We start from the raw sequence: 12,587 nt of genomic DNA on the forward strand, positions 1-12,587 counted from the left end.
TCTCCAGCCACCAATCCACACTCCCTACTTTTTGGTCCGTATGAGGACTTGAACCAGTGAACCGGTTCCCAACCCAACTCCCTACGGACTGAGCTACTGCCACCCCCCATGTATCAGTGTTTTGGGAGAATTATTTGACTTTTGGAGATGTTTGCAGTGTTTTGGTAAACACAGTGTTAGTGTATTATTGTATTTGGAAAATTAGTGTTGGAGTTTAGTTCACAAGGTGTGATTTTGAGCATAAAGTTAACTGTTTTGCCAGTTGTGTGTTGGTGCGTTTGGTGCGGTAAGAGTTCAGGAAAATTGTTAAAAGTATTGAAAAAATTGTCATAGCAATTGTTAAAAACTGTAACGCTGCATCCCCAACACACCCCAGCGTAGAACAGGACACTAGCAATGACAGACTGCTAAAACATCCACAGGAGCTTACTGCAGACATTGAATGCCGAAGTAAAGCAGACTCTGCCCTTTCCAGTACAGCGCATCTGTGTCGGCTGACCAGTCCAGTTTGTTGTCCATGTGTATGCCCAGATACTTATATGCTGACCACCTCCACATTGACCCCTTCAATGGAAACTGGTAACATCTGTGGCTTAGATCTCCTGAAATCCACCACCAACTCCTTGGTCTTTGTTGCGCCCCGCTGCAGATGGTTGCGTATGCACAAAGTCATCCGCCAGGTTCCTGTCCTCGTCCTCCATTCAATCACAAATACACCCCACAATTGCAGTGTTGTCCGATAACCTTTGCATGTGGAGTTGTACAACTCAGAGTTGTAGCTGAAGTCAGAAGTGCACAGGGTGAACAGGAACGGTGAAAGCACAGTCTCCTGAGGCACTCCGGTGCTGCAGATCACAGTTTCTGACAAACAGTCCTTCAGCTTGATGAACTGTGGTCTCTCTGGCAGGTAGTCGGTTATCTAGGATACCAGGTGAGCATCAACACCCATCTGCACAGTGCAGCCACAGTCGGATCTGATCAGCTCCACTGTAGCGGTTGGGGTCAAGGGCACCACATTGGTGGTAATGACTTTCACTTTCCCCACCCAGATTTTATCCTGCCGATCTGGGGATTGGTCCCAACCTGCTGTCCGAAGCTTCCTTCCTTCACCCTGCCCACTGCTTGTCTCTGAATGGTGTTAAAGGCGCTAGAGAAATCAAAGAACATGATTCTCGCTTCACTTTTCCCCTTGTTCAGATGAGATGGCACTCTGTGCAGTGGGTATATAATGGCATCCTGCATGCCCGCCTTCTCCTGGTATGCAAGTTGGAGCCGGTCAAGTGAATGGCTGACTTGGGGTCTGGAATGTGAAGTAGCAGTGGCTCTATTGTCTTGATGACATTTAAATGCTGAATACATGTTACATTTTTAATGCAAGAGTATTTTTACATTATTGCATTAGTATTACTATAACTCTTGCATATTTACATTGTGTCCTTGTCCATTAGTATGCACTGACCTATCTAAATGAACTATTAAATGATCACTTAAAAAAATAAAAATTGAGTACTTCCTTTACCACTGGATTTCCTCACCATGTATCTGCTTCTTTTCATCAAGTATAACCTCAGTAAATTAAAAACCTTTGTCCCTTTTATGAGCATAGTTTGTCTTCGTAAGTTTAAAGCTTAAAACTAAAGAGTGAGTAAATAGTGAGAGGCATGAGAGTGAAGCGAGCAAGAGAGGATTAAAGAGATTGAAGCCAGGTCAAAGGTCAAATAACATGATATTTAGATGAAGGACACATTGGAAAACAGAACAAATGTGTTGTTAGCGCTTTGTTGTAGTTTTAATATCACCGGAATTGATTTGGAGATTACAAAGTTGCTGACTGTTGTCTGCTCTCCTTTGATTTCACAGAGCAGAGATGCGATTGGTCAGCGTGGCCGGGGCACGGCTCCGCAGGGCGGCCGAGGAAGAGGAGCGGGAGCCCCCACCAGCTAACTCTTCCCCCTCGCACCGCTCCAACCACCAGTTCGCCAGCATGAAGAGCAAGTTCTTTAATGAGCTCACGCACCTGCCAAGTGAGCACAAACACAAATGCATAAAATACACACATGCAACACACAATTATGCTCATAGCTGTTGTTGCACATCCAAATCAAGTTAAATTGTGTGTGTTCTCAAATACTAAATTGTTCAAGCACAAGAAATGTATGTTCAATAAATTAGGCCCTGTTCAGTTTATATATAGGGGAGGTCGACCAGTTTTACATATGTGCACAATGTGGCTGCAGTAGCTCTGGATGAGCTTTGTTAAGTCTAGAAAAAAGACTGATGTTATTGTTACTGTAGACCCACAGAAACATTCAAACTATAAAGACTCAATCTGTTACCTACATACCATCATCAAGCCATCCTGTCATCTCATTTTCAATTGTCATAATTTTTCATTTCTCTATTGTGTCCTCTCTCATCACTTCATGTGGCCATTCCGCTCTGCTCTTCAAGATCATAAACTCAACAGTAAGTCCATCGCTTGTCTTGTACCGTTCATGTGTGTCTTCTACATGTGGCGGAAAACAGCTGTGTATTGAACAAGGTTTAAATGCCTTCAACAGAGAAGTTCAACAGACATTATAGTAGAGGAGTGTAGTATTATGGAAGTATTATGGAGACACACCCTTCAACAGCAAAAAAAAGAAGCTTTGTACACTCTTGGGCTTCTCAGCCAATGGTACTTCTTAGCCCACTTCCACCCAAAAAATGTACATATGAAAAGTTATAAAAGAACAAATGTCTAATGTTGGAAATGATTAAATAGTCTTTGATATGTCTGAGATTTTATTCATCCAACAGTGGTGTCCCAGGGCGACCTCTAGCTCACCCATTGAGAGCGTTTGTCCCATGTTACCTGAGTCCTGCAGCGGCCTGGGCTCAAATCCAACCTCTGGCTCTTTGCTGTGTGTCATCCCCCATCTCTCTCCCCCTTTCATGTCTATCCACTGTCTCTGTCCCCAAAAAAATAATCCAACAGTGGTGACACAATGGGTAAAGCAGCTATAATCAATACTTTTACAATGACAACGTATAAAATGTGACACTCCAGAGAATTATCACAAGAAACTGCAACTCCCCCAAATTTAGAGTTTAGAATCCTTATTTAGCTGTCCGGCTGCAACTTTACTGTTTACTGTCACTCTCACCACTCTTGTGGCAGTGTTGTCGGCCGCAGAGGGCAGCTGTTTTCAGCTGAAAAGCTCTAAAATACTCTGTACACTACCTGCTCAGTAGACAGACACAGTTAGCTGTGGAGCATTTAGCAGCTAGAGAGCAGTTGGCAGAGACTAAAAACAGAGCAAAAGTTTTTTGCTGCTCTGAAGTGGCCAAAAAAACATTAGTTATTGCAGGTTTGAGCTTCAATTTATGAAATAAGATTATGCATGGATTCAGGCATATCATAGATGGAAAATCAAATGTCATTTTAATAATTAGGTGAGGACAGCAGAGTATACTGGCAGCGGCAGTCTTGCATTGCAAGACTCCTCCACAGCGCCGTGGAGGAGGGTCTCCAGTGGGAAAACTAATTTGATTTTAAACTAAAATGTTTTAAATATTCTCATATACTGGGCATGCATGTGCCGGGGTGAACAGGACTTGTGTACGTTCAAAAGTTGTTTCAGTCGTGAAACAGACATCTGAGGAGCAGTTAACCATAGTCCTCATAAAGCCACCAGAGTTTAGAATGCCAACATAAAATAAGAGGAAGGGATGAAATAAGGGATGAAATAAGGGATGAAATAAGGGATGAAATAATGGATGAAATAAGGGATGAAATAAGGGATGAAATAATGGATGAAATAAGGGATGAAATAAGGGATGAAATATAATGGATGAAAAAGGATAAGGGATGAAATAATGGATGAAATAATGGATGAAATAAGGGATGAAATAAGGGATGAAATAAGGGATGAAATAAGGGATGAAATAAGGGATGAAATAATGGATGAAATAAGGGATGAAATAAGGGATGAAATAAGGGATGAAATAATGGATGAAATAAGGGATGAAATAAGGGATGAAATAATGGATGAAATAAGGGATGAAATAATGGATGAAATAAGGGAGAAATAATGATGAAAATAAGGATGAAATAATATGGAAATAAGGTAAAGGGATGAAATAAATAGGAAATAAGGGATGAAATAAGGGATGAAATAATGGATGAAATAAGATGAAATAATGGATGAAATAGGATGAATAAGGGAGATAAGAATGATGAAATAAGGGATGAAATAATAGATGAAATAAGGGATGAAATAATGGATGAAATAATGGATGAAATAATGGATGAAATAAGGGATGAAATAAGGGATGAAATAATGGATGAAATAATGGATGAAATAAGGGATGAAATAATGGGATGAAATAAGGGATGAAATAATGGATGAAATAAGGGATGAAATAAGGGATGAAATAATGGATGAAATAAGGGATGAAATAAGGGATGAAATAAGGGATGAAATAATGGATCTGGACAACAAGAAGCTAAAGTTGCAACAACACAGAATTATGTGATCCAAGCATGAAATCCTACAGAGATATTACAAGAAGCTACATGCATTACAACAATAATTGTCGTCGTCCGTCAGTCTGTCTGACAAAATGCCATGCTAATCCTTTAAATTCTCGTTGAAATATTTCAAACTAGACCAGACAGACAGAGCGGCTTTGCCATCCACATAGTCGCAACACTAGTATGGCTAAAAACTTCAAACTTATTTACAAATTAAGAAGGTTTTTATATGACAACAATCTGAAATTGTTTAGAAATTGCTTTTAAAAAAGGCCTCACAGGTCCAGTTCACCTCAGTAGGCGGTGTCACTGTTATGAAACTACATGGTGCAAACATGCCCTTCTCCTCCTTTCTTCAGTGCCCATGTGGGCAGTGGGAGCCATCGTGGTTGTAGTCCTTGCCCTTATCGCCTGCATGGGATTCTGCATCTACAAGAAGTGCTTCGGTGGCAAGAAGCCTAAGAAGGTCAGAGAAAGGAAGGCAGGACGAGGGCGCAGGAAGAAGGACAAAGACGGAGAGGAGGGAGATGATAAGAAGGTGAGAAATGATGTGGATTCCTGAGTTGTCACATGGCAATTCTTTTTTTATTTTTTTTATTAATGTTTTTTACGACACAGATTAACAAGGTTTCTATGGTTTCACTTATTCACCTGGTATTATATTTTAATTGACTTCTGTTACATTCAAGCCATTGCCAGATTAGTGGATACTAAGCTAATTAAGACTATCAGCTCCTCACAACTCTCTCTGTATTTCTCAGTATGGCTATGTTTACAAAATGGTGTAGTCAGGTGACTTTTGAGCGCAGAAAGAGTCCATCTTCTAAAGAGTCCATCATGTTTTTTTTAATCCTCCGTGTCCTTGATTCAACGGGACATAATACTAGCAACTGCGTGGGGAGAGGTGGGAGTGGTGCACGATCGCCTAAGTCTTAGAATACCTCATGGGTGATAGAACCTACGCACTATAGCTTTAACTCTCAGGTTGTTAAATTGACCCGTTTTCCTGTATCAATGTTCTTTTTAACTACCTTTTTGTATTTACCCAAAACAACATGATTGACTCAATACAACGCTCTCTGGCAAGTACAAATCTCTACTTTCATTAATTTTGGGGTGTCATATTCAATTTCTTCATTTTTATAGCATTTGAAAAAACGTTAAAAGTTGACATATTCCAGTCTGTGATTGTCCATCAAGATACATTCCTTTAATTTTAGTCTAAATAATTACTAACTTCCAACATTAGGCATAATTTCCTATAAATTATGTTTATTGACCATAAATTAAAAAAATATCTGAAACTAAAGTTAATAAGTTAGTGTTACATAGTGTTGAAAACGCCAAAAAGTGACAAACATTGATAAAAAGCGTCAAAAGTGTTGAAAAAAGGGACAAAGACGTAAAAAAAAGTTAGAAACATTGAAAAAAAGCATCAACAGAAGTGTTGATTTTCAATTTTGATGGGAAAACAACACAAGGGTTAAAAAAATAATTGCAGGTGCAAGCCAGAATACAGTTCCCATCATTTGTTTTTAAGGTGTGGCTTGACATTTTGAAAACTTTTTTTGCAGATAGTTAGTTGAGAATATACATTTTTCAGGTGTTTAATAAGATAAGATAAGATAATTTGTTTATTAGTCCCCAATGGGGAAATACGGTACGCACTCTGGGTACACATTTTGTTAGTACTCACACACAGGCCTGAAATACACACACATGCTCAGGACCTATACATGCACTATAACTGGGAGATGTCAGGTGGTGGGCTGCCACTCGAACCAGCGCCCTGAGCGGTCGGGGGGGGTACGGTGCCTTGCTCAAGGGCACCTGGCAGTGCCAGGAGGTGAAGTGGCATCTCTCAGCCACCAATCCACACTCCCAACTTTTGGGTCCATACGGGGATTTGAACAGTGACCCTCCGGTTCCCAACCCAACTCCCTATGGACTGAGCTACTGCCACCCCCAAAGCTATAGCTACGTAGTTACAGCCAACACCTTGTTAGCTTATCTTAGCTTAGCATAAAGACTTGAAACAGGGGGGAACAGTTCTATCCAAAGGTACAAAATGCTGGTGCTGGTAGGCGGATTTTGATACTTTTGGCTGTTTTCCCCTTTATGCTAAGCTAACCAGCTGCTGGCTGTAGCACCATATTTAGCTAATGTACAGACATGAGTGTCAAGAAAGTAAATAGGCCTATTTCTCAAAATGAACTGCTCCTTAAAGGCAGGTGAAAAGATGTAACTGGGAACATGTGTAACAGTACATAGCTGACTGCATTCTCCACAGGCCAACAGATAGAGTTAGCCCCACTGTTTGTATCTGATTGCAATCACTGCTTCACAGTCCACAGCTGTTTGGCTTTTATCCATGTTGAGACTAGTAGTAACGAATTGACAGCTTAACTGGGCACAAAACCCAAACTGGATGACAGAGTAACAGCTGCTGTTCCCTTGCGATTGCAGAAGCATGTGGTAACAAGAATAAATATAAAATAATAGATTATTTCAAAAAATTATGTAAAACATTTACTTGTTGCAAAACCAAAAGGATAAAACAATTAGTATTTTTTTTTTATCAATGCTTATGCTTATCCGTGATTACTGATATTATGTGTTAAACAATCCAATCAGGATAGACTCAAGGTCTGTTCACACAGATGATAGGAAACAGTGTTGCAATTAAGGATACACATAAAATGGATGAGAGCGACTTTCTTCAGACTTAAAGAATGGAATGTAGCATTATTCACAACAGCATGATCTTCAAAGGGTGGCTATTATGTGGGAAACCACAGTAGATGAGTAGAAAACAACACACACACCACACAAAGAACATGGGGGCCCACTCATTACAATATCTCTCCAAAGTGTTCAAGTGACTAGTGATCAAAAACTCTACTTTAACTTTACTGTATGTCAATATTGACATGTCTTTTGAAATGTGGGAGCTTAATACTGTTGTCTGTTAAAGGCTAACTGTGCTGTGTTTCCTGCAGGAGGGAGAGGAAGGGAAGGAAGATGAGGAGAAGGAAAATCTTGGCAAACTGGAGTACACACTGGACTATAACTTTACTGATAACCAGGTACAGATGTACACATGCCTGCACGTAGTATTTTGCAAGCACACACCAATATCAAACTACCCAAACACAGAAACAAAAGAATTAATGAGCAAGGCACAGACCCCCCAACTGCTTGGAATGCCTTTCCATGCTCAGCCATCCCACTCTGACATCTCAAGAAAGTATTCACAAATTATACAAATGTAACTTTTCATCTATACACTTTCAAGAGGTCACGTCTATTTAAGAGACAGGAGGTGCGTACTCTTTCATACCATTTGCACTGCTTGAAATGTTCTTTTTTAATATAGTGGATCTTTGCTTGTTCTTATCTCCCCGTCCTTCTCCAGCTGATAGTTGGCATCCTCCAGGCTCAGGACCTCCCAGCCATGGATTTAGGGGGGACCTCAGATCCCTATGTCAAAGTCTACATGCTGCCGGACAAGAAGAAGAAGTTTGAGACCAAAGTCCAGCGCAAGAACCTCTGTCCGGTCTTCAATGAGACCTTCACCTTTAAGGTCTGTACATCAATACTATAGAGCAGTGAATCAATAAACAGTAAACTTTACAATGAAATTGTTTTGATCATATTATCAGTAGCATTTGTAAACTGTCCAACATGAACATTGAAGCATCTTAAGCACTTTTTTATTTGATCCCTTTCCAGATACCCTATAATGAGTTGGGTGGTCAGATTCTGGTGCTGCAGGTGTTTGACTTTGATCGTTTTGGTAAACATGACACCATCGGCGAAATCAAGATTCCCATGAACAGTATAGACCTTGCACAGCCAATACACGAATGGAAGGATCTGATTGGAGGAGAGAAAGAGGAGGTAAATGATTAGTTAATAGTCATTTCCAACATTTAATGTAACCAAAGCCCTGTGCAATATGATAACTCATCCATGTACTGTATATGTAATGTCCTTCACAGCAAGAGAAGCTAGGTGATATCTGCATTTCCCTTCGTTACGTCCCTACGGCCGGTAAGCTAACAGTTAACGTCATGGAAGCCAAGAACCTGAAAAAGATGGATGTTGGAGGACTGTCAGGTAAAAAAACACACTTGCCTGCATGCTTGTACTAAAGACTGTCAATGAATGGCAGTTATGGTTCCTGTCTACGCACGCTGGTGGGCTTGCCAGGATGCAGTTTCTTTTCACTGACCCCTGACAAGCAAAGAAAGCAGGCTACACTCTCCTACAACAGCAATGGTTGCAGCTGATTGGACGAATGGGGCTGTCTTCTCCCGAATTTCAAAACAGACCATTATGGCATCTCTTTTTTACAAAAAACTATTAACCAATGTTTCTGAATTTTTTTCATGGGAGACATAGGCTATGCAGTTGTTGAATCTGTCTTCATTTTAGATTGACAGCCGTTAGTTGAAAAGATTTTCATGAGTTTCTGAGAGATGGCAAGTTGAGCTGCTCGCTCCTTATTTGCATAAAATAGCCTGGATTCAACTTGATGCAATTGACTCACAGTCAACTCGACGCCCTGCTTTTTGAATGTTGCTGCAAAGCTACCGGAATGCATTGCGCCCATGCTTCCCTTAGACCATGAATGGGAAGCATGGAGATGAGGCTTGGCAGTGGACACCTACCATTATGATTTAAATTATGTTTATAGTATCAAATTATAACAAGAGTTATCTCAAGACACTCAGAGAGAGTAGGTCTAGGCCACACTTTATAATTTACAAAGACCCTACAATTCCATTAATTCCCGCAAGAGCAAGCAGTTAGTGCGACAGTGTCAATGAAAAACTTCCTTTTAGAAAGAAACCTGGGACAGACCCAGGCTCTTGGTAGGTGGTGTCTGATGGTGCCGGTTCGGGCTGTGATGAACAGTGGCAATAATAGTCACAGTAAAGATAATGGAACTATAATTAGAAATAGTAGTTGTAGTAGTTCATGGTGTAGCAGGGCACTGCAGGCCATAGCAGGGCGTGGAGCAGGACCACGGCGACAGCTACAACCAGCAAAGAGAATTTAGCCTTGACTTGCAAAGGGGTTCCAACTGTGGGCTTTCTTCAGTCACAACCATCTTGAGCTAGTCTCAGCTTCCAGAGCTATCACTCTGGTGGCTTTCTTCAGATGTTTTAGATCCAGGCCAACCTTCTTTAGGAAATAGCGCAAAGATGTTTCTGGGAAACCACAACAGTCGACTTTGATAGGAAACATGGTTGTGTGCCATCCTTTAATAAGTGCCCCCTCGATCCGGTCCTGGTACTTAGCCTTCTTGAGTTGGTGCAAGATAGCTAGCCCGTCCTCCCATGGCACTGTAAGTTTAGCTACTGAGATGGTCTTGGTGCTCTTGGAAATCAGGACCAGGTACAGATGCAGTGAGGTCACTGCGATGTCTTGTGGGAAGATGAGCCTAATTCCCAGGTCCACTTGCATCTCCCAGTCAAAAGCACGCTGTAGAATGGATGGCAGGTGCTTGGCAGTAGCCTTTACCATGGGGGTATGGTTTCCTTCATGCTGGAAGTTGATGAATTTTGGGGATAGTGGTACTAGGTTGTTATTGGCTTTGACCCTCTTGTCGTGTCTCCACCTTGACCATCTCCTAGTGTTTTGGGGCATGCCGTCAAAACAGGATTCAGTGTAGATAGCACTGTTCCACAGTGCTTGCATGATGGATCTTCTTCCTTGCCCCAGATTTTTTAATTATTTGGGGTTGGAAAGAGGTCAGCCAGAGCACGTAGTAAAAGGTCAGCTTGCCTTAGTCGGTTTCCCAGAGTTCTTTCCAGGACAGTGGTCGCTCGATTGCCTGGTCCCACTGCATCCACTGCCCCCGAGAGGCCAGCCCTACCGCTTTCATACGGTGGTGTTCTTCTTCTGCCTCTTGGACCCTCTGCACCACAAGCTCTCTCTTGCCTTTGGTGTTGGCCTTGCTCCACCTCTTGGTGTTGTAATATACGAGTCCTAGACGGCCTCTACTTCCACTTTCTGCTGCACTTGATGGACTTGCTAGCGTGCTGGACTTTCCCATTCTATGACAGGAGCAGCCTACTCTCCATTGCTTCCACTTATGTCATAGAAAATTTATAAAGCAGGAAGGACCATTGTAGTCTAAGTATAATGCCATACTGAAAGCACCATACCTTAAACCTCCCAAGCCACCGGCTGGTATCAATTGCCTTAAACCACATGTTCAGTTGGGCGTTGGTGTCTTTAAGATTGCAGATGTCCATCAGGGAGTGGTCATAGTTTTTATTGAGACATTGGATCCCTTGGTCTTGAATTATTGGGATCTCTGAGCCATGGATGCTAAAGGTGTTTCTCATCAACTTTTCTTTGTGGATACTGAGGCTCCTGGATTTCTCTGGTTTATTGCATCCATGCCCATGTCACCATCTTTTCCAGTGCACTTGGGATCCACCGTGTTCCTTGAATTGCTGGGGTCTTCACAGTCACACCGTCCATGAAAGCCCGGCAAGCAGTATGTCTTGTGCCGTCGTCCGCTTTAGGACCTCTACATTGCATCTCTCTTGCTTTCAGAAGAAGATTTATGGCAGCCATGAACAGGACCACTGAAATAGTGCATCCTGCCATGATGCCCTTCTCCAGCCTTAGCCATTTGGTTGTGAAGTTTCCCACTGTGAACCTCATTTTCAGTGAATCCATGTGTGACAGCACCAGTTTAACCACCTCTGTTGGTACTTGGTAGTGTTCCAAAGCCCTTTGGATCAACTGATGAGGTACACTCAGGTAGGCTTTGGCGAGATCTAGCCAGAAACAGCAAGTCTGTTTTTATTACTCTTTGCTTCTTGGATGATCTGGCTGATTGCTGATGTGTGTTCCAGGCATACAGAATATCCTGGGATTCCTCCTTTTTGAACTCTGGGGTCAATGTACTCATTGTTGAGAAGTTACAATGTAAGCCTTTTAGCAACAATGGACCAGAATATTTCCCCCTCAATGTCCAATAGGGAGATCTCTCTGAACTTTTCAAATCCTGTAGAGTTCAGTCCTTTAGGTTCAAAGCAGCCCTCAGCGAGATGTCCAGAGCCCAGGTTCCTGCCTTTTTTTCCCCAGAGTGTCCATAAGAGCTGGGCTCTTCAGTAGCAGTGGGCAGTTTTTATAGATCTTGTACGTTGTGCCTGATGGTCAACAACTGACCTCACTTCAACCATGGTGAAGTCTACCATGCTGAATGGAAAGATTGGCATGGGCCTTGGCAGCTGGAACTGGCATTCTCCCAGTAAGGTGTCTCTGTGGGGGTCACCATGTGCTGTTGCCATGCTCTTCTCCACATCCTCCTTGGAACACCTAAGTTGCCCAATCTTAGGCTTTCCTAGGAGGTCAGCTGTAAACTGGAAGGGGTTGTTAAAAAAGAAAAGGCTTTCCTCTTACAACACTTTTCACTCCGTTTCTTCCGGAGTGACTCGGCTTTGCAGAAAAGAATTACGTTTTTCCGCACTTCCACCCTTATCTGGTTTAGCGTTGGTATCTCCATATCATTCGCTTTCTGGAGCACTGTGGTGTGCCTCCTGGCTCCAGTCCTCCTCCGACTGACAAGCAGCTGTGATATACTCAGAGACGGCTCTCTGGGTATTGCCAAGTGCTTTGCGTTGCTGCAGCTGCTTTTTGCGCTTGGTTTTGCCTTGCTGAATTTTAACGCCAACTTTGTTCTTTAACACTGCCACAGATGTTGCATCTTCTGTTATTCTCATCTACCTGTCTTACTGCATCCAATCCAACGTAAATTTGATTATCTGATATCAGATTGTTTACTAGTACTGATTTAGAAGACAGACATCTAATATGTAATATTCCACATCTAATTTTATTATTCTGTTTTATCATTACAGTTGTAGTTTTAATTCCAATTAATAACTTTTCATCCTTAACATGATGGCACACACCAAGTTTGAAGTTGATCGGATGAAAGCTGTAGGAGGAGTTTGTTAAAGTACGACATGTGGAAATGGGCAAAATCGCACTAATTTCGTACTTTCAAAACAAAATGGCGGACTTCCTGTTGGGTTTAAGGGGG

General features: G+C 41.9%; 1 protein-coding gene across 3 annotated transcripts in view; it reads left to right on the forward strand.

The window, feature by feature from the left end:
* Positions 1-12,587, forward strand: part of syt5a (synaptotagmin Va) — a 19,440-nt gene that overhangs the window by 5,535 nt on the left and 1,318 nt on the right. For 2 of the 3 annotated variants that reach the window (XM_032536896.1, XM_032536897.1), the window contains 7 exons: positions 1,861-2,024; positions 2,452-2,466; positions 4,876-5,054; positions 7,516-7,602; positions 7,932-8,099; positions 8,249-8,416; positions 8,518-8,635. In XM_032536896.1, the coding sequence (XP_032392787.1) occupies positions 1,868-2,024; positions 2,452-2,466; positions 4,876-5,054; positions 7,516-7,602; positions 7,932-8,099; positions 8,249-8,416; positions 8,518-8,635 (892 nt within the window). In that variant the 5' untranslated portion in view covers positions 1,861-1,867. The remainder of the gene's footprint in view (positions 1-1,860; positions 2,025-2,451; positions 2,467-4,875; positions 5,055-7,515; positions 7,603-7,931; positions 8,100-8,248; positions 8,417-8,517; positions 8,636-12,587) is intronic. The other variant, XM_032536898.1, reaches the window with a different exon arrangement.

The sequence above is a fragment of the Etheostoma spectabile genome, chromosome 15 (genome assembly GCF_008692095.1).
Source record: "Etheostoma spectabile isolate EspeVRDwgs_2016 chromosome 15, UIUC_Espe_1.0, whole genome shotgun sequence".
In the NCBI taxonomy this organism is placed as follows: domain Eukaryota; kingdom Metazoa; phylum Chordata; class Actinopteri; order Perciformes; family Percidae; genus Etheostoma; species Etheostoma spectabile.